Raw genomic sequence first — 25,457 nt, 5'->3', positions numbered from 1 at the left:
TGCGGATCGGACCGGGTCAAGGTCTGAGGTCTCAGGTCTGTTGAGAACTCTTGCATGAATGAAGCAGCTTAGAAACTGCTCAAACTGGCAGTTGTGGGTTCTGAGAGGTTTAGTTCATTCATAAGAACTTGCAGAAATTATAAATTCCAATTGAGACCAGCTTTTATTTGCTCAAACTTGTAGCCAGACCCAGCCACTATAAGAGGCCAGCGTCTATTTGAGACGTGGCTTCTATTTGAGAATTTTCGGTACAAACACACATGTTAACACTCATAAATATTAGACAGACAATATTTGTGCAATACAGATATGTAGAAATAAAAATAAATACTAATAGATGCAGTAAGCCGGTGCATATTCTCATTTTTCCAGGTCATAGTATTTCAAATAGAGATGGGATTTATGGCTCTTTGAGGGGAGCCGGATCTTGGTGAGCCGTTCCTTTCAAAGAGCCGTTCAAAAAACTGGCTCATTTGACTGATTTTTAAAAATATTTATTAAGTTTTAAGAAGCCAGCCTGGGGGTAACTCATTTTATCTTGGAAATAATGGGGTGAGATTTTAAGACAAAATTAGATATCCCACTAATATCTGAGTTTGCACGCCACTTACGTAGCCAATGGAGCAGCTTCAATTAACTGTTATGAACACACCGAGATGTAAAAAAAAAAGAAAGAAAAAAAGAACGGTTCCCAGCTGTGACTCGGTTCCCATCGTTCATGTTAACGAGCCGTTCAATAGAATCGGTTCGTTCGTGAACGTCACAACACTAATTTCAAAGGAATAATAGTATTTCCTTTGAAATAATAGATGCAGGTTAAAACATACATTTAGTGAATCAGGTTTAAAAATATAGGTGTTGAACCTGAACGCACCCTTACACTCCCCCTCCCTCTCTGGACAAAGAATGGGCCCCATCAGGGCCTGATTGGGCCCCAGGTGCTGCTAATGAGTGTAATTAGAGCAGAGGCCACGAGGAGCAGCAGTATAAAACCAAATAAGCTCCACTCAGCAAACAGACCAGACTGTCAGTCTCCACTATTCACTGGCTGCTGAAGACAAACTGCTGAAACTCCACTGTGATGTCAGAGTTAAACATGGCACCTGGACTGGCTTTGAGGTAAGAGGAACTGTTTTTGTGTTTTTAAATTTCTCCTTAAAGTCACTCAGTTCCAGCTAAATTTTACATTTAGGAGCAAAAATGAACATCTCTCACTGTTTCAGTGTTTCTTGGATCTGTCTGCTGTTGAGCTGTGCTGCTGCTTTTCCTGCAACAAAAGGAGGTAAAGTAATTTCTTCACTTGACAAACTGGTCAGCTTTTAGGACTCTAAACAAAGCAAATGCATAAGTAACTTGCGTTTCATAGTCGATACATCTTCAAATGTATTTTGGTAATCTTCTGCAGCTCCCAAATCACTTAATTTGCCACCAACCTTTCAAAATGCTGTTGGATGACATCTGGATGCTCTCCATGACAATTTGTGCACAAACTGAAGCTTATTGTTGACTCTTCCATCCTGTCCAGACTATAAATATCCCTACATGGGTACCTGGAGCAACAGTGGCAGTCCTGGCTCATCACACTCTCCTTCTGGAGGTTCTCATCCTCTCATGATGCCCCTGTCACAGCCCCAGGCCCCAGCCCAGGCCCCAGTGAAGAAGGCTCCCAGCTTCCCTGTGCAGCAGGCCCCAGCGAAGAAGGCTCCCAGCTTCCCTGTGCAGCAGGCCCCAGCGAAGAAGGCTCCCAGCTTCCCTGTGCAGCTTCAGCCTGTTGGTGCTTGGGCTTCAACCTCCAGGTTTGCACCTTCTCTTGGCAATGCTCCAGCCCTCCATATGGGTGATGGCCCCATGCCTTACAGAGGTGGCTCCAGTGCAGGCTCCCCAGTCCTCCATATGGGTGATGGTCCCATGCCTTACAGAGGTGGCTCCAGTGCAGGCTCCCCAGTCCTCCATATGGGTGATGGTCCCATGCCTTACAGAGGTGGCTCCAGTGCAGGCTACCCAGCCGTCCATATGGGTGATGGTCCCATGCCTTACAGAGGTGGCTCCAGTGCAGGCTACCCAGCCCCCAGGAATGTCGATGGTCCCATGCCTTATGGCGGTCCTACACCAGATGCATCTTTAAGGCCTGCACAGCCTGCAGGAGAAGCCTACGTCTCAGCCCCTGGCTTTTTACCCCTTCCACCTCGTCCTTTCCCTGAATTCAGGTGGGAAGCAGTACCTGAGACCCCAAGTGAGACCCCGAGTGAGACTTCTCCTCTGGTGCTGCCCTCAACCGACATCTTTCAGACCAGAAATGGCTTCCAGCGTGCACGAGACTTCTACTCCCACATGCAGTATTCTCCAGAGTACCTTCTTCCACCCATCGACCCACCCACTGTGAACAATGCTCCAAGCAAGATGCCAAGCCACACTCCAAGCAACACTCCAAGCAAGCTTCCACCATCTGGGGCCAAAGGGACAAAGTTTTACAGAGGTACAAATTCAAGTCTGAGCTGCTTTTCTTTTTTCTCAACAGTGACTCTTGAGCATGATTAACATTATCCCTTCTCATTGTCTTGCAGGGTAAATCTGGGAGGGACTGATCTTCAGTCTGGTCAAACTAGTTCCACATGTGGAGTGTAAAAGTGTTCAATAAAAACTAAAAATCAATGTTTGTTGGCTCTTTGAACTTTGTTTGACTGCACTTCAACTTTTCAGCACACTTGTGCTCTGGTTCCAACTGCCTCAGTGTTTACAGGGCTGTACCTTCTGTCAGATGTTTAGAATTGAGATGATGCCTAAGACTGATCTGGAGTGCTAATTGTGGGTCTCAAACACTTTTCAGTGTTCAATTTCTCTATGGGAGTATGTGAGGGTAAGGGCAGATGATGCTGTGTAAAACAATGGGCTATACAACTGAAACTGCCTTTGAGCTTGTTAGCAAATGCATACCACTGTCGGAGTGTGGCTCCCTTGTAACTATCTTGGGTACTGTCCTTTTGGATGGAAATTTTAAACATGTTGACCAAGACTGCAGTGGCTCCAATTTACACACTGGAAGAAGTGAGTTCATTTGCCCTCCATTGTTTACAACCATCACTGTGAAAATTCTGATCATTCATGACCTTTATACAGTCACTTCACTTTAAAAACACAACCTCTGCAGGGTGGATGATCAGAAACCTCACAATCAGGTGACATGGTGAGACAGGCCAAAGAGAGTCTCTGTTCTTCCTCTGTCAGATGCTAAACAACCTCCAGTTAAATTTATCTATGTGTGGCAAGGTGAAGAGTGTCCGGGCGGGGATTGAACCCACACCTCCCGGGTAATAGTCATGCGCGCTTGCCAGTCACCCAAAGGGACATCCCCTTGGCCAAGTAGCCAGGGCACATGATCAATTGGAGGCATAGTAACAGGAACCTCAACTGTCACATATGACATCATGGGTTCCCTTCTCATTTTGCCGTACAGACCTTAGTCCATTCTACACTGTCGCTAAATACCGTAAGACTGGGCTTTTATGTGCTTCCACTGCCCAACTGATATACTATATATTGTAAAAATTATATTTGAGACAGGCGTCTATATGGGACTGGCTTTTATTTAATTTTCAACAAATCTCATGCTCAGCTAAGATGGGGAAATACTGTTAAATCATTCTTCTTACTGTTTAAAAAAGATTCGGATTCAGAGCAGCATTCATTTAGAAATGTAACCTCTACTGTACATAAATGCGTGCTCCGGCCAAACAGTATAGGCTCTTTCCTCGGGTCAGTCGGCGTCCTCAACTGACTAGACCGGCCCGAACAACATGATGGGACGCACCGGGTTAGGGTCGAAAACATGTAGCCCACTCAAGTCAGGTCGGACCATGGGCTTCCTTTTTCTTTGGTCACGCTCGAGCCAAGAATTAGTGCTCGTGAGTACGGCCACATTAGGTCCGGGGTTTAGCACCTGCGGATCGGACTGGGTCAAGGTCTGAGGTCTCAGGTCTGTTGAGAACTCTTGCATGAATGAAGCAGCTTAGAAACTGCTCAAACTGGCAGTTGTGGGTTCTGAGAGGTTTTGTTCATTAATAAGAACTTGCAGAAATTATAAATTCCAATTGAGACCGGCTTTTATTTGCTCAAACTTGTAGCCAGACCCAGCCTCTATAAGAGGCCAGCGTCTATTTGAGACTTGGCTTCTATTTGAGAATTTTCAGTACAAACACACATGTTAACACTCATAAATATTAGACAGACAATATTTGTGCAATACAGATATGTAGAAATGAAAATAAATACTAATAGAGGCAGGTTAAAACGTATACATTTAGTGAATCAGGTTTAAAAATATAGGTGTTGAACCTGAACGCACCCTTACACTCCCCCTCCCTCTCTGGACACAGACTGGGCCCCATCAGGGCCTGATTGGGCCCCAGGTGCTGCTAATGAGTGTAATTAGAGCAGAGGCCATGAGGAGCAGCAGTATAAAACCAAAGAAGCTCCACTCAGCAAACAGACCAGACTGTCAGTCTCCACTATTCACTGGCTGCTGAAGACAAACTGCTGAAACTCCACTGCGATGTCAGAGTTAAACATGGCACCTGGACTGGCTTTGAGGTAAGAGGAACTGTTTTTGTGTTTTTAAACTTCTCCTTAAAGTCACTCAGTTCCAGCTAAATTTTACATTTAGGAGCAAAAATGAACATCTCTCACTGTTTCAGGGTTTCTTGGATCTGTCTGCTGTTGAGCTGTGCTGCTGCTTTTCCTGCAACAAAAGGAGGTAAAGTAATTTCTTCACTTGACAAACTGGTCAGCTTTTAGGACTCTAAACAAAGCAAATGCATAAGTACCTTGCGTTTCATAGTCGATACATCTTCAAATGTATTCTGCAGCTCCCAAATAACTTTGTCACCAACCTTTCAAAATGCTGTTGGATGACATCTGGATGCTCTCCATGACAAGTATGTGCACAAACTGAAGCTTATTCTTGACTCTCCCATCCTGTCCAGACTATAAATACCCCTACATGGGTACCTGGAGCAACAGTGGCAGTTCTGGCTCATCACACTCTCCTTCTGGAGGTTCTCATCCCCTCATGATGCCCCTGTCACAGCCCCAGGCCCCAGCCCAGGCCCCAGCCCAGCAGGCTCCCAGCTTCCCTGTGCAGCAGGCCCCAGCGAAGCAGGCTCCCAGCTTCCCTGTGCAGCAGGCCCCAGCGAAGCAGGCTCCCAGCTTCCCTGTGCAGCAGGCCCCAGCGAAGCAGGCTCCCAGCTTCCCTGTGCAGCAGGCCCCAGCGAAGCAGGCTCCCAGCTTCCCTGTGCAGCAGGCCCCAGCGAAGCAGGCTCCCAGCTTCCCTGTGCAGCAGGCCCCAGCGAAGAAGGCTCCCAGCTTCCCTCCTGTGCAGCCTCAGCCTGTCGGTGCTTGGGCTTCAACCTCCAGGTTTGCACCTTCTCTTGGCAATGCTCCAGCCCTCCATATGGGTGATGGTCCCATGCCTTACAGAGGTGGCTCCAGTGCAGGCTCCCCAGCCCTCCATATGGGTGATGGTCCCATGCCTTACAGAGGTGGCTCCAGTGCAGGCTCCCCAGCCCTCCACATGGGTGATGGCCCCATGCCTTACAGAGGTGGCTCCAGTGCAGGCTCCCCAGCCCTCCACATGGGTGATGGTCCCATGCCTTACAGAGGTGGCTCCAGTGCAGGCTCCCCAGCCCTCCACATGGGTGATGGCCCCATGCCTTACAGAGGTGGCTCCAGTGCAGGCTCCCCAGCCCTCCACATGGGTGATGGCCCCATGCCTTACAGAGGTGGCTACAGTGCAGGCTCCCCAGCCCTCCACATGGGTGATGGTCCCATGCCTTACAGAGGTGGCTCCAGTGCAGGTTCCCCAGCCCTCCACATGGGTGATGGTCCCATGCCTTATGGCGGTCCTACACCAGATGCATCTTTGAGGCCTGCACAGCCTGCAGGAGAAGCCTACGTCTCAGCCCCTGGCTTTTTACCCCTTCCACCTCGTCCTTTCCCTGACTTCAGGTGGGAAGCAGTAGCAGTACCTGAGACCCCAAGTGAGACCCCGAGTGAGACTTCTCCTCTGGTGCTGCCCTCAACCTACATCATTCAGACCAGAGATGGCTTCCAGCGTGCACGAGACTTCTACTCCCACATGCAGTATTCTCCAGAGTACCTTCCTCCACCCATCAACCCACCCACTGTGAACGATGCTCCAAGCAAGATGCCAAGCAACACTCCAAGCAAGCTTCCACCATCTGGGGCCAAAGGGGTAAAAAGAGGTAATGTCAAATTTAAGTCTGAGCTGCTTTTCTCAACAGTGAATCTTGAGCATATTAACATTATCCCTTCTCATTGTCTTTCAGGGTAAAACTGGGATTGATCTTCAGTCTGGTCAAACTAGTTCAACATTTGGAGTGTAAAATTGTTAAATAAAAACTAAAAATCAATATTTGTTGGCTCCTTGAACTTTGTTGACTGCACTTCAACTTCTCAGCACACTTATGCTCCGTTTTGTTCACGGGGCTGTACCTTCTGTCAGATCTAGAAACCGAGCTGAAGTCAAAGACAGTGGTCTGCAGTGCCAATTCTGGGTCTCTTCAGTGTTCAATTAAAATTTTTAGCTCAATCATTCCTGGGAGTATTTCCTCAGTCAATGTGAGGGACTAAGGGCAGTTATGTGTGTGAAGCTGTTGGTGAGTGTGGGTTAATTCCAAATTGGCGCCAAATAACTCTGATAGGGCTTTAACCAGTGTTCAAACTAGTCCCATGTAATTTATCTTGGGGTCTTTAGACTGTCATTTTGGATGGAAATGCTAACATTGTTACTGTTAATTTGAAAATTTAACATGGTGACCAAGACTGAGGTGGCTCTAATTCATCACTATGGCTTTAATGTGTTAAAATCATAGACTGTAAAAAGAATGGACATAGTGATGTCACCCATTGATTTTGGGGAGTCGTTTTTGTGACTCCAATATGGCGGCCTGAATGGCATCTTGTTGGATTGGCTAGCCGAGAACCCGCCCACTGGCCTCGAAGCAGCTGTCCACGGAGCTGCTCGGACCTGTCACTCAACGTTTCCGCACCCTAATTGGCCAGAGTTTTAACCTAATAAGTCAAACGGTAGAGTTAAACCCCTCAGAGTGTGTGTGTGTGGGGGTAGAAACTATCGATTGAGACAAAAAACGTTCTGACACCAGCCTTTTAACATGTTTATTGAGGATGTAAAATCGGCGATTTTAACATGGGGGTCTATGGAGAATGGTCCCTTCTGACACCAGCCCCCAGAGGAAGCCGAGGGGATTGCAGTTTTTTGAACGCGGAAGTGAGCTTCACTTCTCAGACCGACAACTGCCCCCTTGGTTAAAATGTGACACTGGAGGAAGCATGAACCAGCAGAGTTTGACGGAAAAGGCATTAGGCTCTGAAAACATGCAGGTTTTCAAACACAAATTTCATCTAATGAGAATCACTTATTTCACCATCTTCTTACTTGCACTGCAGTTTCCTGCTCTTTTCTCATGCCTTTGTTTTATATTTTTGCAGGAAACGTTGTGAATAATTGATTCTCTATTCCAACAGAAATCCTGAGCAGATTTCTGCTGACGCACGGTGTCTGTGGATGAAAGACCCAGACGTCCCGAAGCAGAAACGGCGTTCAGCTGCTCATCAACACACAGATCGGACAGGAGTGTAATTGGTTTTCTGATTGGAAAAAATCCTGCGTTCAGCTTGTTTGTAGCAGAAGCTCCCAGTGTCTCAGTTCATTGCTTTGCCGCTGCTTTGACACTGGGAGCTTCCACTACAAACAAGTTTAAAATATAGACTTATTTAATTTTCTCCAGAACAATTTCTCATGTTGGGGCTTCAATACAAGAGGGGCTCCACAGACGAGCACTATGGAGGTATTTGGATGATTTTTGGTGTGTCTTTTTGGATGAAGAAAAGTGAGCTCCGTTCTCAACCGTCATATGGACATGCAGTGCTGCACGGAGCCCCGCTGTAACTCAGAGAAACCACGGAGGACTCCGAAACTTCTCCCAGCCCTTAGTCCACATGAGAGTGAATAGATAATGAGTGGAATTTCAATTTTGAGTGAACTATCCCTTTAAGACGTAATAAACATCATTGAACAGTTTGTTTGTTATCTTTTCTAGTTCTCGCTGTCACTGACGTGTTGGAACGACTCGTTGTCTCTGCAGGAACTGGACCCTGAAAACCACTGGACCGAACAGAGTGAGAAACGGACGAAATCAAAAACAGTCACATCACGTCACATCATGAGACGAGCCATTGTTCATAAAGTGCATAAAAAAAACAAACAGGCATCTGATAAAAACCTACATGTTTTTTATACATTGTATAAATAAAGTTTTTTTGTTTTTTTTCATTGTGCATGCAGATAATGAGATGATCTCCACGTTCTCCACCTTCATCCGTCTGCAGGAGAGTCCGGCTTCATGATCTGGTAGGTGATGAGGTACTCGGGGTAGGCCTGTGGGCAGCAGAGAGGCGTTCACCGACACTCCGTAATACACCGTGGTGAAACTATGACATTGGAATTTAGACAATCAATCAATAAAATACATTCTCTATAACATTAAAGTAAAACGGAGGGGAGCCTGTGACGATAGAACAAGATCTTCATTTATCCAATTGCAACCAGTTGATCAACTGATCCAGTTAATAAAGCTTTTCCAGATTGCTAGATTTCATCTGTATTAAAATAAACCAGTAATAAATCAATAAACTCACTGATGGGAATGCATGTGGTTCTTCATTTGTTGATCTTGAGTTAATCTCTGCTCTGAAATATTCATCTGAAGACATCCTACACTTAAATTATATATTTAGATAAGACAGATAAATAGATTTTTATTTGTCATTCAGAAAAACATACACTGCAGTGGATGTATGAACGAAATTTCGTTTCTGTGGCTATGACACTGATAAAAAGAGAGAATATTAAATTAGAATAGAGCTATATAAAAAAAGATATACACATAAATACATAAAAGTAATTCATGCTCTTATGTTCTGTTTTTATTATTATTTTATCTGGCTATTTTTCATTGAGCTTCTCTTATCAAAGAAATGCTAATTCTGATTGTTTGTAAAATAAAAAATTAAAATAAAATAAAGAAAAAAGGCAATAAACAACACAGAACATGATTGCTGCATAAGTCGAAAGGAGAGGTTTTTTTTCCTCCCAGAATGCACTGCTTCTTGTTTGAGGGGGGAAGCGGATCAGATCTAATGTGAGAGAAGGGACAAACATAAAGGATGTGATAATATGACAGCAACTACTCTTCCTCCTCCTCATCATCATCATCACCATCATGGCTGCTCTTCAGCCTCGTCTCCGTCCTCTAACAGCAGCTCTGATTGTCTGAGTGGACGTCTGTTCGTGGCCGATGCTCAAGAGCCTCTTGTGAAGAGCCGGGGACATTACACGTCCAATCGGCCGCCACCGCCACTTCAACCACAACTCTGCTCCTTCACGCCACCGCCCATCAACATAAATTACACCAGCGGCTCGGCTCCACATTTAAGGTGGAATTAGGAGATGTGTTTTTAATCTCTAGAGACCTTTGCGTTGAAAAATCAAAACTCACGCTGTCCAGCTGCTTTTTTTTCTACCTGACTGCTCCTCAGGGATGGGTTAAATGCAGAGAAAGAATTTCACTGTACTAGCTGTATATGTGACCAATAAAGTACCTTTACCTTTACCACACTTTCTGTGGATTTTTTCACATTAAAAGCCCTGACATCTTAAAGGGATACGTCAAAAAAAAAAAATTCCGTGTCTTGCCTCACTCCCCAGTCCATGACAAGCAGATAGACACCATCCTTTCCACTGTGCGTGCAGTAACAAGGGAGATAGAGCCGTATCGCCCGTAATTAGCTTAGCTCAAACACTGGAAGTGTATGGGTAGTGTTAGCCTGCCTCCTACCCGAGCTGAAATCAACAGTCAGAAGCTGATTTCATTTTAGCTCTAAACTCTGTAAATATATCACTTTATCCACAGTTCAAACATGTTTAGGTGAGAAAGTAGCCGTTTAGATCAGCAGTGTGTCGTTAATTTGTCTAAATACCAGCTGTTTACAATTTTGTTCGGACGAATTCGGCGCTACTCAAGCTTGCCGTTGTGACCAACGCACTTCCGGTTACTTTCACAAAATAAAACACCCGTTGCCCTTTACATACAGAACACCATGACGATAGAATTTGTGCTTTTACTTTGAAATAGGAAGCTAACCTACCCTCGATGTAGCTAGGTTGAACCCTCCGTTTTGCCCGATCTCGTCCCGTTACCGGCATTTGACCGCTCAAGATGCCTTACCGGAGAGTTTTGTCAGCTCTGAGACGAAGATCGGCCCGCCGGTTTCCGTTTAGAGTTGCTAAGCTAATTAGCGACTTTAGGTGGATACACTTCCAGAGTTTGAGCTAAGCTAATTAGCGACTTTAGGTGGAGGCAGGCTAACACTACCCATACACTTCCAGTGTTTGAGCTAAGCTAATTAGCGACTTTAGGTGGAGGCAGGCTAACACTACCCATACACTTCCAGTGTTTGAGCTAAGCTAATTACGGGCGATACGGCTCTATCTCCCTTGTTACTGCACGTACAGTCGAAAGGATGGTGTCTATCTGCTGGTCATGGACTCGGGAATGAGGCAAGACACATACAAAAAAAAGTTGGCGTATCCCTTTAAACACCTGTGCACTGACTACACGTTGAGTCATGTTGTGTCTCTGCAGGTGCCATGTGTCTGTTGTTGCATCACGGCGCCGACGCAAACGCCAGAGACAACTGGAACTACACGCCGCTGCACGAGGCCGCCATCAAGGGCAAGATCGACGTGTTTATAGGCAGAAAAACACACCTGCAAGAACACAAACTCAGACACACACCTTGATATGTAGATATGATTGTGTGTGTCTGTTTGTGTGTGTGTGTGTGTGTGTAGTGTTGCTGCAGCACGGAGCCGAGCCGACCATCAGGAACACAGACGGTCGAACTGCTCTGGATCTGGCAGAACTCTCCGCCAAAGCTGTACTGACAGGTGAGATACACCTGTACTGATGTCATCAGCATCACATGTTAAAGCTCCTTCAAAATAAAGGTAGATGTTTGTATTAAAGCTCCTTCAAAATAAAGGTAGATGTTTGTATTAAAGCTCCTTCAAAATAAAGGTAGATGTTTGTATTAAAGCTCCATGCAGTATAAAGGTAGATGTTTGTGTTAAAGCTCCATGCAGTATAAAGGTAGATGTTTGTATTAAAGCTCCATGCAGTATAAAGGTAGATGTTTGTATTAAAGCTCCTTCAAAATAAAGGTAGATGTTTGTATTAAAGCTACTTCAAAATAAAGGTAGATGTTTGTATTAAAGCTCCATGCAGTATAAAGGTAGATGTTTGTATTAAAGCTCCTTCAAAATAAAGGTAGATGTTTGTATTAAAGCTCCATACAGTATAAAGGTAGATGTTTGTGTTAAAGCTCCATACAGTATAAAGGTAGATGTTTGTATTAAAGCTCCTTCAAAATAAAGGTAGATGTTTGTGTTAAAGCTCCATACAGTATAAAGGTAGATGTTTGTGTTAAAGCTCCATACAGTATAAAGGTAGATGTTTGTATTAAAGCTACTTCAAAATAAAGGTAGATGTTTGTGTTAAAGCTCCTTCAAAATAAAAGTAGACGTTTGTATTAAAGCTCCTTCAAAATAAAGGTAGACGTTTGTGTTAAAGCTCCTTCAAAATAAAGGTAGATGTTTGTATTAAACTTCTGGGTGCATGTTTGAGTCTCCATCTGACGCTGTCTGTGGCTTTGAGGGATGGAAACAGCCTAAGCAGCAGAACTTCAATCCGCTCCCATTCATTGCTGCCGTGGCGACGCGGGGACAGACACAACTACCGCAAAACAGGAGACATTAAACTGGAAACCTTCAGATTCCTTCTTTTAGACCTAAAATGTTAGGAACATACAACCCCCAGTTGAATTTGCCCGGAATTGTCCTTTAAATGTCCAAGAGAAGCAGCTTCAGCATCACAACATGTTTGGGGAGGAGACTTTAGATCTGTGTGTGTGTGTGTGTGTAGATCACTCTGGACGTGCTGGTGGAGACGGGTCACGGCGAGCTGAAGGAGATCGGCATCAACGCCTACGGACACAGACACAAGATCATCAAAGGAGTGGAGAGGCTCATCAGCGGGCCGCAGAGTGAACACACACACACACACACACACACACACACACACACACACACTCCTACTTATTAATCATGTCTTCCTGCCGCTATTTCACTTTTCTTTTTTTTTTTTGTGAAATGACATGGTGCGTAATGATTGTGTGTGTGTGTGTGTGTGTGTCAGGTCTGAACAACACATTCCTGACCTCCTCAGTATCTACACCGCGCTTGTCCTCTTCCCGTATCCAAATTGAAAACTGTCGAGGACGCACGCACATTCAGTGTCCGTAGGACAGCGTGGGAAATTCAGACCACGGGGACAGTTTTTCATCAAGCAGTCTCTCTCAGTCTGTCCTTACTAAATGAAGTTAGTGAAGTGGCTGCGTGGAGCGGAGCTGCTGTGAGATACAGTGACGGTGACAGTCGTTCTCGTAGTGAGGACGGGACAAAGCCTCTTGGACACATTTGTGTACATTTGTTTTTCCTCTCTTGATTTCTTATCGGCTCGGTTCAGTTTTTGCCGGTAGGAAAACGTGAAATCTGGTGTTTATCTTGTGCGCTCTCTTTTTTCACATTCCCTCGCTTGCCCTCGTATCGATCCGCATAGAAATGAATGTTACTGTAGTGGCTATATGAAAACAAGAACTAGTGAGGGGGAAAAACAGACGGACACCACAAAAATGAAACACTGTAACGCCTGTGACAGTGACTACAGCTGGCCACAGCTGGCCACGGTAGTCCAGGTCAATAGTCCAGGTCAGCCCCACGTGTCAATCACAGGCTACAGAGGTTCAGCGAGACGCGTGAGCACGTGAATTAATATGATCATTGATGACGTATGACACGCGTTGCCAGGAAAGATCCGATCAGTCTGTTTAGACTGCAGACGCATTGGCAGATATCCGATTTGTATGTGATTTATTTCCACATATAACGGGGGCCTGAATCTGATCTGACAACATCCGATTCAATGCGCATTTGTCCCGTTTACACGTTCATGTTACAGATCCGATCTGAGCCACTTGAGAGGAAAAAATCTGAATTGGGCCACTTGAACCGTGCAGTGTAAAGACAGCCAGAGATGGAGACAGACGGGGGGACAACGTGCGTCTCACCTGCAGCAAAGTGCAGCGGCGTGGACTTCCTCCCCGCCGTGTCCCGACTGTTCACGTTCTCGGCCGTCACCAGTTTCCGGACTCTCTCCAGGTCTCCGCTGCGACAGGCCTAACCCTCAAACAGCTCGCTGCTCACCTCGCCGAGTGTTTGGTCTGAAACAAGGGTCTGTCAGTCACTCTGCTCTGCTGTAAGCCGAGGAGAAAACTTTCCTTGTATCCTACAACCTTTATCCAATGAGGAGAGAGAACGGCATAAAGGGGCAGTCCTCTCTGTGTGTGCAGCCAAGGGATGCGCGTGAAAGTGGTGACATAGGGACGAGGGCGGGGACTGCTAACTCCATCGGCTGACAGGAAGTTAGACAAAACCACCGGATCGCTGACTTCTGCTTTAATGTTTCAATCTACATTTTGTAATAAACAAATTATAAGTGTAATTTGATATGACCAAGACACCTAAAAACAAAAACACGGCCGTTTTCATCAATTTACAAGCGAGTGGGCAACGCACATTGGAGTGAATGGGTTTTCTGGGCGCTTTTGCAATACCCATATCCTGCCACTAGGGGCGCAAAACCCTTACCACGGGAGTCAATGGTGGTGTCCTTACTCTCTTTTCCAGTGCTCTACCTGAAACGAGCATCAAGGTTGGCTTCATTTGTCAACCTAACACCGCCTGAGCGGGTGGAGCTAACAGTCTGGTATCATTTTTGCACATAGATAATCTTTATTACGGACTCAGGTCCATTATAAATCCAAGGAGACAATACAAAGACGCATACAATATGCACAATATATAAGTCTATATTCATGAATAATGCATTACTATCTGGTGTTATTTTACTTTTGTTTTGCTCTGTTTTGTTTTCCTTTATGAATCCACTAATGTTTTGTTTTTTGCACTTTTATAGCCTATTGCATTTAATTTTACAAACAAATCATGAATAAAAATATAAAGCTATGACTCTTATGTTCAGTTTCCTGTTGGATCATTGATATAAAATATGATGCATAGTACTGGAAATCCATCCTTTGATGACTTTGAAATCCTTTATATTACTACAACAAGGCGTGTTATTATTAGGCTACTGGGTGGGGGCACAACTGTAGCGTTTTATCAATGAATCCTTTCTTTACTGTTCAGCAGACATCCATAAATAACACAGAAACAGCCACTGTGATTAAACACACACACTTTGGGGTTTAAGCTCCTCTTGTCGGGCACTGTGGATACATAAATCAAGCGCCTCCCGGCCTCTGCCAACCCTCTGCAGATACTGAACTGTGCAGCAGGGGGCGCTGTGCTGTGTGTGCAGCAGGGGACTGATGCTCCAGCTCGTATTTCTCAGTTCTTCTTCCTATTTCTCAGTATTAGCTACTCTGTTTTTTTTATTATTTCCTGTTTACTGTGGGTGAAGCTTCTTTACTGTCGTGACCTCTTCCCCTCAGTTCATCCTCTCTTTTTTCTTTTTCTACTTCTTGGTAAATGTGTTCACTCATATCTATGTGTGCTGCACTTTGCTTTGTCCTTGTGGTGGAATGAAGAGGTTATGTGAAAATAATGAGAATTTACCTTAAGGGACAATAAAAGTCCAAAGTCTTATTTTATGTTGTTTACTTTTTCATTGAACAAAGACAATGTACAGAACACACACCGTGACTTAAATTACATGGGTAAAACAGGCAAATATATCATATACTGTATATATTTCAGGCATTTTTGAATGACAAAGGACAAGGACACGTAAATAGTACTAACAGATTCTCTCTCTAGGTGAGGCAAAGCAGCTTTATTTATACAGCAGATTTCTTACCAAGGGAGTGTGCTTTATATAAAAACAAAACATTTAACAGTAAGAGTTGGGAACGAAAGGAGGAGAAAAAAAAACGAGCAAACATAAAAACATACAATTTTTTAAAATTTAAATTAAACCCAAAATAGTAAAAAAAAATAAATAACTGACCCATGTTACAGCCATCGGTCTCCCCTAATAAACGAATAGATATTAGTGGATGTTGTCGTCCTTTTTCTTCTCTCTGGGTCGACCATGCTCTGAGCTTTGGGACTACAGTTCCCATGATGCTTAGAGAGATTTACTGTAAGTGAGTGCCATGTTGCCTCTGAGTCGGTGTGTTAGCCACAGTGAACCTGGATTATAAAACCCTGCACACAGAGTTACACATGCCCCCCCCCCCGCATTAAAGCAGTTGAAACTGATCTTATCGTTTAAGGGGCCACAATATTGCAACATCAACTAATAAGAAGGAAAAAACATTTCCGTGGAAAGTCCTTTCAGCAGCAGGTGTTATCAGGTCGGTCTCAGTGACAGAAACCACAGAGATCTGACGTCAGTCGCTCAGCAACAGGCAGCAGCTCAACCTCTGAGAGGGGGGGGGGGGGGGGGGGGCATGTATGTGTTTTATTACTGCTGTTTTAATGTTGCTATTATTCATGTAGAGTTAAAATAAAAGTATTTGAGGATCAAACCTGAGGTCAGGGCTGGTGTTTAACCAACATGGACCCTTAGCGTCTGGGCATCGTAACAACACACACCTGCTGTTTTAGTCGATCGGGTGAAAGTGGTTTCTCCACCTGCAGAGACCAGCGATCAGCCCCAGACTTTGGCTCAGCAACAGGTAGATCCATGTGTCCCTGTGGTCCACCAGGACCATGTCTTCTTCTTGGCTGACTTGTCCGACCAGAGAAGGGACAAAGAAACTCCAACAGCACCAGCTCCATGTTTCCTCTCCCAACAAACCAGCAGCAGGTTGTGTGGCAGTCTCTCCGGGGTTTTAAGTAGATGAAAACAGACTTAAGTCCATTTACATCTGGATTTCTTTGAGTTAAAATCCTCATACAAAGGTCAGATCTGTGACTCTATGCAGCAGGTGAACTATATATACATTGAGTTGAGATGGTGTCATGATAAAGCAGCAGATGTGTTTCTGTGAAACTGTCATTCAGGAAATAACAAGTCATGCAATGTTAAATAGGATGTACACACCACACGTAGATGAAGAGATAAAACCTGAGGTTAACAGAGGAGCAGAGGACGAGTCCAGCAGTCAGAGAGGAGACAGAGACGAAGACAGACGTCTACATGGACATGGATCACCTGCTGCTGCTGCTGCTGTGGAGCTCAGGTAGGACTGAGGGACATACTTTATCAGTGGCGGACTGGGACAATAATTCAGGCCGGGAATTTGATGCCATTCCAGGCCACCCTTCTCATGCAGACCACCATACCTCTAGTTGTGTATTCTAACCCTATTTGATAGTTAAAATAAATTTAGGAGTGACCAATAAGTTATCTATTTGAATATATGATTTTCATTGAAAACCCTGTTTTCAAATGTTATATAGCAATGGGTGAATCCTCAAAAACTCATGAGGACAGCAGCCATATGATACACATTGATTGATTTTATATTATTAATGATTGCACACACAACCCGGAAAGACAGGTGTCTGTGAATACAGCCTATAAAGTTTATAGTGGTACTATATAGAGCTTGTTTAGGCTATATTATAATGAGATAGTCAAACTATCATTTATGGTGCAGAATTACAATAAAGAAAACTGCCACAAAGCTGCAGCGTAAACAAAAAAGCTAGCTGTATTTAATTATGATTTATTATTTCAGCATGTATAAACTATCCTGTAGTGGCTCAAACATTATGCAACAAATTCATATTTTTCATTCATCTCTAGGTGTTCTGGATTGATTGTCGGGCCGTGTGCCTGTGTGTGTGTGTGTGTGTGTGTGTGTGCCTGTGTGTGTGTGTGTGTGGAGGGGGCTGGGGCGGCGCATGTGACTTCCACTAACTCTCCGTGAGATACAAAGTCTGCGGTAGTGACGGTGATTGAGAGCTATAGCGTTTTTGACTGACCTTCCCTCCTGGTGAACATGTCTCTTAGTCTATATTGCAACATTTCGCTGCATCTGTGGCAAGGGCTTTGCGTTTTCTGTCCCCCTCTCTCTCTGCTCCACCTTTCCTTTTCTTCTGTCCCTCCACTTCTCTGGACTGCTACAGTTAAGTGTGTGTGTGTACATGAACCTGCAAATGTTTATTCAGACTGCGTGTGTAAGTAAAAGTGAATGTTTTAGCAGTAACTTATTGTCAGAGATATTATTGCTGAGCTTTGTTAGGGTTAGGGTAGGTGCTAATACACAGAGCATCAAACAGTGAGCTGAATGTCTGGGCAGGTAACGTTACTGTTTACATGAAGCAGCGTGGAGCCGATGGTACTCAGCTGTCAGGCTGAACAAATCTACAACCAACCAGACCGGACGCCGGTTGGTCGGGCCGGTCAGTCTGTTGAGAACTCACATCTAAGACCAGGCAGACAACACTGAAGTACAGGGAGGATAACAGCCAGGCAGCCCCCTCCTTTAGAGCAGAGGGAGGATAACAGCCAGGCAGCCCCCTCCTTTAGAGCAGAGGGAGGATAACAGCCAGGCAGCCTCCTCCTTTAGAGCAGAGGGAGGATAACAGCCAGGCAGCCCCCTCCTTTAGAGCAGAGGGAGGATAACAGCCAGGCAGCCTCCTCCTTTAGAGCAGAGGGAGGATAACAGCCAGGCAGCCCCCTCCTTTAGAGCAGAGGGAGGATAACAGCCAGGCAGCCCCCTCCTTTAGAGCAGAGGGAGGATAACAGCCAGGCAGCCCCCTCCTTTAGAGCAGAGGGAGGATAACAGACAGGCAGCCCCCTCCTTTAGAGCAGAGGGAGGATAACAGACAGACAGGAAAAGACAGCACAGCATCAGGTGTCTGTGTCATTTCATTTCATTTATTTGTTTTTTTGTAACGGGACTCTGCATATTCATGAACATACAATATGTAAATATGCCAGATTTAGCTCTAAAGCTAAAGTGTCTGTGTAACCCTGATAAAGCTCAGCAATAACACTTCAACTGAGTTAATACTAAAACATGAACTTTTACTTACAGCAAATAATCGAGATCCGCCTTGTCAATTCAATTCAATTCAATTTATTTGAGGTGGGACAGTGCATGTTCATGAACGAAACATAAAATCGTAAACAAGCCAGATTGTAGCCCAGCAATGTTACGGGTGCTAGGCTGCAGCCTGAGCCTGAGCCTGTGAGACTGAGCTCAGGGCAAAGGAACGGTTACACACAAATCTTTATTACAGATCGCTGCACGCATTTGTGGATCTGCCACAGCAGAAGTGTGCATAAGTGCATAACTGATGACAGACACTTACAGATTTATCTTTATACATGTCTTTACACCTTTTACATTTACATACACATTTACGGATTTGTGCACTTACAGATCTGTGGATGCATTCACAGATCTTTGCACACAGTTGCAGATTGGTCTTCACTTGCAAATCTAGATATGGATACCACAACACCTCCATAGACATGAGACAGGTTCAGACCCATAGAGGAAAAACACTGAGGTACAACATTTCACTTTACTATCATAACATTATATTTTCGCATTAAAAAACTGATCATGTTCTACAAACAGAACATTTATAGTGTTCTAACATGTTACATGTGAAATCTTGAACCTCCTGTTTGAACGAGGAAACAGAGGGTGGAGAATAAACTGGACATGAGAGTAAACTGAGGAACCTGGCTCATTTACATTTGATTTGATCCAGTTTTACTTCATATTTGGGTTGAGATGAGCAGATTCTCCTTTAGTGACACAGCGATGCCTCGTCACTACTGCAGTAACGTCTGCAATGGGCTACAAGCTGGTTTTCATCCAAACCAGCTGGAGAAGATGGACTGATAAAAGCAACTGAACAGAAACAGACAGAAACACTCCCATCACCCGGAGCATCATGGGAGATAAAGAGCAGATATATGGAGCTCAGTGTGGAGGATGGATGTGTTGGGGATTAATTTCATTGTTCCTGACCTGTATGATGGTGCGACTGTTTCTGCTTCTTAGTGACGTGGCTGTCTTCACTGATCTCACTGATGTTTCCTTTCTGGTTTTCTCCTCAGGACTCTGGGCTGAAGGAAGCCACAGCTCCACAGGTAAACAGAGAGGATGAGGACACATGAAGGTGCTGGTGGATGGATGAGGGTGGTGCCTATGTCTCAACACTGAAATGAGCATGACTACATGATTTCACAACACATTCTCACCCCCAGTGCGTCAACAGCCTGACGAACGGTCACTGTCCCTCATCGTCACATGCCTGACTCATTAGGTGCCCGTTTTTCGTCAGGTTTTGACGCGCTCGGCTTTCAGTTGATTCCAATGCAGTCCCCTTTGCGGCGATATGTGACGCTCAGAGCAAGTGATCCAGCCGACCCGGCTGCGGCACGGAAAGACGCTGTGAGCAGAGGAAAACTTTTTTTTTTTTTTTTTTTTTAACTTTTCCTTAAAGCTTTATTGAACCTGATGCTGCTGTGTCTGACGTAGTTTACAGCAAGGACGTCCTTTCGGTTATCTATTTATTTATTTATTTATTTATTTAGTGATCATGGTGTTTGGTGCAGAATAATCAATAAATAAATAAATAAATTAGGTCGGAAGCTACGTCAGACCAGGGGGGAGGGGGGGGTTGTGGAAGACCACTTCCGCGTTCAAAAAGCTGCTCTGTTTAATCAATATTCTGAAGAAAGATCTGATTATTAGCCATAACGCTGTAACCATCCAAGGAAGACTGTGTAACAATATTATGTGCTTCTGCTGAGTCCAAAAGCCCTGTGTAATATCAACTTTATTTTAAGAAAACACGTTTTGTTTCCAATGTCATATCACGGAGAAGCACTACATTACCCATAATCCTCATATTTATCAGCGACGTGTCTAATTGGTTGAGCTTGCTGTTACCAGCAAATGAAAAAATAAAACAAATTGAGCTTATATTATTTTCTTAGTAACTAAAAGGTCTTAACATCTTTTTTGTTTTCAACATTGAATAAAAAAACGGTGCTATATTGTTAAAATTCAACAATAAAGTGCATACAAGTTGGCTTGACTTCTTTCTTTTTTTCTTTTTTTTCATAATTTTCACCAGCATCTTTCTGGTCCACATCACATTTAATGTAATTTTTAATTCAATGAGTGAAATTTTATTTTTTATCTGAAAAACATTATTATGAATTCAAGGGTCAGAGGTAACTGATTAGTGTTAAATTTAACCTTTTTGACCCTGTTTCCTTGAATAAATCACTAAGACTTTGATGCGGGAAGCTGAGATTTTGATTTGATTTTGTTCAGAGCACTAGGGACAAAGTTTCTGTAGAATTTCAGACCTGTCGGACGTCCAGAAGGGTCACAGCTGACCGTCCAGGCTCGTTTCTCGGCCTTCAAAGCCTAGATTTAGAAGCCTTTTGTCTAATAACGTCTACATCCTTGGGGTTATAAGGCTGAAAGTTTAATACATTTGTCCGGGGGCCTAAGGCCATCCACCGTGTGCAATTTCAAACCCGTGCGACCTTCACAAGTGTCAAAGGTCGCTGATTTGTGACCTTTTTGACCCCGTTTCCTTGAATAAAACACCAAGACTTTGATGCGGGAAGCTGAGATTTTAAAATGTGGTCCAGAATGTCTAGTAGATTGTGTGTGCAAAGATTCAGAGCTCTGTGACATTCAGAAGGGTCACAAATAGCCAAAAAGCAATGCTCCTTTCTCTGACCTCTTATCAAAGGAGAAATGTTTAAACAGCAATTCTTTAATAGCTTCCAGATGCTTTGGCCTATCAGGCTGAATTTTTAGCTAAAGGAGCTGGTGTACGATCAGGAAGTAGGGGAGCTGTGCATAAAGCCAATTGGTAAGTGTCAAAGGTCACAGGGGTCAAACATCAAAGTGAATCCAGCCATTCCTGCTTTTTCTCAACAAAACATACACGCTTTATGTTATCATCATGAAATATAAATATGTTGTATATCAGAGAGTCCTCTATCAGAATATTTTGGTCCCGTTGCTCTAGGGGCCCCTTTTTTTTATATCAGTATCATTCTTGATGCTACCACAAGATGGAGCCAAAGTAATTAATCTTCACCTGCTCAGGTACAAGTGGAGCTACAGTTTGGATTTGCTTCATTTCTGTTTGAATCAAACTCACTTCTTTTACTCTTCACTCTCTTCTCTGTGTTCAGAGTCTGTCAGGTTGGTGGGAGGAGCCAGTCGCTGTGCAGGTGAACTGCAGGTGAACCTTGGAGAGTGGAGACCAGTGGCCAACTTAATCTACGACTGGAACCTGAAGGCATCATCTGTAGTCTGTAGAGAGCTGGACTGTGGCTCTGCTGTTTCAACAAGAATAAGATATGAGTCCTCAAAGAGGTCTGTGTGGTTGATCAACACTGACTGTGTTCGGTCTGGATCTACCCTGAGGGAGTGTTCATCATTAGATTCCTCTCCCTTCACCGTGGAGATCACCTGTTCAGGTAAGTCCATCAGTGACATCATCAGTGACAGTCAGGTTTAGTTTCTTCCTTCCTTTGTTGCAGAAGCAGAAATGTTCAGTAACATGTTATTTTTGTATTTAAGTGAGTGAAGGTCTGAAAACAAGACATTTAATATCTAAACATCTTACATCATGTAACATCTCTCTCTCTCTCACTCACACACACACACACACACACACACACACACACACACACACACACACACACCATGGTCTTCCTGCATGTACAGGTGTAGGTAGCTCCCTGATCACATGTATGTTAAAGCAGATATCAGGGGCACGGCCGTTTCGGCTAATGCTGTGTTCAAGGCAGGCTTTTGAAACCGTAAGTTACAGCTTCAAGTCACAACTACGACTTGGTAGCGTTCCAGGTAACCCGTAGCTCGTGTTTTTACCGTCCTGTTGTCTGTGAAAGTTCCCTATAACGGCCACTCGTAACTTCCGACCCGTGAACTCGTACCAGATCGAACTGGTATGACTTCACAGGAAGGAAAAACACAAAGTACGAGTTTCCTTGAACGCACCATGAGTTAGCAGCCCCCGCCCTTGTCAGGCATCAATTGGTCCTCGTGCTACGTCACCACATTCACGCGCATCCCTTGGCTGCACACACAGCCCTTCATGCCGTTCTCTCCCCTCATTGGATAACACTTGTATCCCACAAGGAAAATTTTCTCCTCGGGTTACAGCAGAGCAGAGTGACGGAGAGACTCGTGTTTAGGCTGAAATACTTCATGTAAGTGATTGCTGACGGAAAATAGGACTATTTAGGACTTATATTAACAAAAACATTCCACTGATATCTGCTTTAAATAATGAAGACAGCTCTATGTCCTATAGGAAGCCTTCACTGTAGTGAGTCATCTTACTCTCTCACTGTCGTTCCTCCATCATTATTTTCTTTAACATCAACAGTTTTAACTCTTCAGTCTCTTTGAGCTCATCGTCTCTGACAGATCTCATTCTTTAGAGTTTGACAGATTTCTCTCTGGTTTATTTCTGCTGTAAAGACGTCAGAGACTTCTCATGAATTTATTTCATCTGTGGCAGCAAATCACATCACATGACTCTTTAGATACTCCTGTCGATTAAAGGAGCATTAACGCAAATCCAAATTCTTAATTCGGCCACTAGATGGAGCCAGTGGGGGAGCATATCAGATATAAACAAGTGGGCGTCTCTCCTCCATACATGTTATGCTTTATGGTATTTAAAAATCAGCTGTCAGAGAGAGAGCAGCCTCGTTTGGTGATGAGAAGAACAAGTTCTCTAGTGTAGGACATGAGGAGAAAAAACATGCAGGTTTTCTGTAACAAGATGGCGCACCCCCGTAGTAACACACACACACACACACACACACACACACACACACACGTCTGGAGAGAAGCAGCCTCTCTGTTTTCCAAAACTACGGAGTGGCCCGCATTAATGTGCCGTTAAAATCATTTTGTGCTAACGCCAGGGTTTCTGCCTTAACAACAAAATGGCCACCGCCTAAACAAACGTCTTCAAAAAAAAAAAAAAAAAAAATCTATATACTAGCAATATTCACCACAAATTGATTCCCCCTGTCATGTGTATGTCATTCTCTGGGCTGTGAGAGCAAAACACAGTAATTACACCAATTATATATATAAAAGTTGATTATATGCTTCATTATTAAACTGAACTGAACATTATAGCAATATATGATTTTGGGGTAAATATCACAACACTACACTGTTGGCTATTTTCTTTGTAAATTTAGTTATGGCTTGTAACGCCGCATTATGTAATAATGACGCATTATGTAATAATGTAATAAATCTTCACGTCATTATGTAATAACGCCGCATTTTGTAATAATCTGCCGCATTTTGTAATAAAAATCTTGAACGCAATATGTAATAAACTTTGCCGCATTTTGTAATAAGTTGTTACATTTTACATCACTTATTACATATTGCGGGTGTTACACTTTTTTATGAAAAAAATGTAATAATTTTGTGCATTATGTAATAAACCACCAAAATGGATGTCTTAATTAGAAAAAAAAGACATTAGGACCATCAGAATAACACTGACTTTAAGCATACCAGCATGCATGAATCATAAATATGAATTAATTTCTAAAACCAGTAGGACGGTCAAATCTAACTATCTATCTATCTATCTATCTATCTATCTATCTATCTATCTATCTATCTATCTATCTATCTATCTATCTATCTATCTATCTATCTATCTATCTATCTATCTATCTATCTATCTATCTATCTATCTATCTATCTATCTATCTATCTATCTATCTATCTATCTATCTATCCCACTGACTCCCCTGAGGGAACTGCCCACTGGTTCGACCTCCCGTTACTCCGACAAAATCAACCACAAGTCGGACCAATAGGAGGTCGAACCAGTGGGAGGTCCCGTTAGTTCGAACTGTCATCGCTACTTTGTGACAAGCTCTTCCATTGATAGGAGCATGCAGCTTTCTCTCTCTCTCTCTCTCTCTCTCTCTACGCACATCACACACATACACGCGCGGCCCAGAATATCACCATATTCAGTCAGAGAGCCAGATCATGTCAGATCGCACACAACCATCATAAATGCTGATCAAGATGTGTAAACTGATAATCAAAGAAATACACTTTTTTTTCTCTCCCCCCCTCCGCTCGAGCACGGCTGAACCTGGCCGGCTTGAGCTCACTTCACGGGCGCGAGCCTGCTGCAGCCGCCGCTGCTGCTGACAGCAGAGAGAGGGAGGGAAAAAAGTAAATTTCGCTTTGGTTAGGTTCAGGCAATGAAGAAAGGAGTTGGTTAAGTTTAGTAAAAACACCAGGTAGAGGCTAGACAGGCTGGAAGCATAATGAGCGTTATATGTTATTAATATGGAGTGCTTGTTTTGCACATGATCCGTTTGATCCCAGAAAGGAAAAAAGGATCAATGCGCAGCCTCTGTTTCCTTTCTGATTGCGTCCGTCTGTCTGTTCTGAGTGGGAGAGAGAGACAGAGAACCCAATCCACCTGTCTGTAATGTAAGTTTGATTTGATATGAGTGTCAAGGTTTAATTACGGACACTAATGAGCGCGCAGCAGTGCGTAAAAGTCGTGCGTAATGACAGCTCCTCGTTGGTGAAACATAATAAACTGCACCTCTTCTTCCACGTGTGTCACCTTGACGGGGACAGCTCTCCATTCCGACACCCCTCATTGACAGGTGGAGCCCATATGAATAATAATATAAATGCATAGTGAACGGTAAAAATGTAGAGTTTGACTAATAACTAGTCCCCCCCCCCCCCCCCAGCTTGCCCCAGCTGCGGCTCCGGGGGCGGTGATCCCAGCCGCCCCTGCCGCTGCTGGAGCAGAGCTGGACCCGGCCTGGAGCTCCAGTCGGACCGTGGTCCATGTCATCCCTCCACAGACGAACATGACCCGGGCGTATTATTGTCGGTGGGCAAGGGGGGAGGGAGAGACGCGGAGCGGTTACCATCCGCGTGGGACCCGCTGTCGGAGGAGACCGCTCTGCTCAGCGGGGAGGAGGAGCAGCGTGTATTATTGTTAATGTTTTTTCTAATTAAGACATCCATTTTGGTGGTTTATTACATAATGCACAAAATTATTACATTTTTTTCATAAAAAAGTGTAACACCCGCAATATGTAATAAGTGATGTAAAATGTAACAACTTATTACAAAATGCGGCAAAGTTTATTACATATTGCGTTCAAGATTTTTATTACAAAATGCGGCAGATTATTACAAAATGCGGCGTTATTACATAATGACGT

General features: G+C 43.9%; 3 protein-coding genes and 1 long non-coding RNA gene across 5 annotated transcripts in view; all 4 read left to right on the top strand.

Moving 5' to 3' along the window:
• Window positions 1–1,008: 1,008 nt before the first annotated feature.
• On the top strand, window positions 1,009–2,584 carry LOC146967110 (uncharacterized). 2 transcript variants are annotated; one of them, XM_085761666.1, is made up of 5 exons: window positions 1,009–1,119; window positions 1,224–1,282; window positions 1,526–1,861; window positions 2,042–2,476; window positions 2,565–2,584. In XM_085761666.1, exons 1-5 carry the CDS (start codon window positions 1,082–1,084, stop codon window positions 2,567–2,569), a joined length of 873 nt encoding a protein of 290 aa, XP_085617792.1. In that variant the 5' UTR covers window positions 1,009–1,081; the 3' UTR covers window positions 2,570–2,584. The 2 variants fall into 2 exon arrangements, with proteins under 2 accessions (XP_085617792.1, XP_085617791.1); XM_085761665.1 differs by having other exon boundaries at window positions 1,526–2,476.
• Window positions 2,585–4,447: 1,863 nt separating this feature from the next.
• LOC146967109 (uncharacterized) lies at window positions 4,448–5,109 on the top strand. The gene is made up of 3 exons (XR_015034372.1): window positions 4,448–4,587; window positions 4,692–4,750; window positions 4,980–5,109. It is a non-coding gene; the product is annotated as an uncharacterized LOC146967109 (long non-coding RNA).
• Window positions 5,110–5,340: 231 nt separating this feature from the next.
• LOC146967108 (uncharacterized) lies at window positions 5,341–13,394 on the top strand. Its single transcript, XM_085762173.1, has 5 exons — window positions 5,341–6,257; window positions 10,740–10,829; window positions 10,949–11,034; window positions 12,078–12,198; window positions 13,288–13,394. Exons 1-5 carry the CDS (start codon window positions 5,447–5,449, stop codon window positions 13,392–13,394), a joined length of 1,215 nt encoding a protein of 404 aa, XP_085618299.1. The 5' UTR covers window positions 5,341–5,446.
• Window positions 13,395–16,318: 2,924 nt separating this feature from the next.
• Window positions 16,319–25,457, top strand: part of LOC146967107 (CD5 antigen-like) — a 40,108-nt gene continuing 30,969 nt past the window's right edge. The window contains exons 1-3 of the mRNA XM_085761157.1: window positions 16,319–16,422; window positions 19,266–19,298; window positions 21,375–21,662. Of these exons, the coding sequence (XP_085617283.1) occupies window positions 16,380–16,422; window positions 19,266–19,298; window positions 21,375–21,662 (364 nt within the window). The 5' untranslated portion in view covers window positions 16,319–16,379. The remainder of the gene's footprint in view (window positions 16,423–19,265; window positions 19,299–21,374; window positions 21,663–25,457) is intronic.

The sequence above is a fragment of the Trachurus japonicus genome, chromosome 19 (assembly GCF_045865225.1).
Source record: "Trachurus japonicus isolate A0001 chromosome 19, Traja_1.0".
NCBI lineage: Eukaryota > Metazoa > Chordata > Actinopteri > Carangiformes > Carangidae > Trachurus > Trachurus japonicus.
The sequence above is the reverse complement of the archived record's forward strand: the minus strand, read 5'-3'. Positions and strand labels throughout refer to the sequence as shown.

Excerpts from the sequence above, each read along its gene's own strand:
- LOC146967110 (XM_085761665.1), top strand. The coding sequence starts at position 1,082 with ATGTCAGAGTTAAACATGGCACCTGGACTGGCTTTGAG. Across the intron at positions 1,120-1,223 it reads GCACCTGGACTGGCTTTGAG|TGTTTCTTGGATCTGTCTGC; the intron begins GTAAGAGGAACT and ends TCACTGTTTCAG. Across the intron at positions 1,283-1,525 it reads TTTTCCTGCAACAAAAGGAG|ACTATAAATATCCCTACATG; the intron begins GTAAAGTAATTT and ends CATCCTGTCCAG.
- LOC146967108 (XM_085762173.1), top strand. The coding sequence starts at position 5,447 with ATGGGTGATGGTCCCATGCCTTACAGAGGTGGCTCCAGTGCAGGCTCC. Across the intron at positions 10,830-10,948 it reads GCACGAGGCCGCCATCAAGG|TGTTGCTGCAGCACGGAGCC; the intron begins GCAAGATCGACG and ends GTGTGTGTGTAG. Across the intron at positions 11,035-12,077 it reads CAGAACTCTCCGCCAAAGCT|ATCACTCTGGACGTGCTGGT; the intron begins GTACTGACAGGT and ends GTGTGTGTGTAG.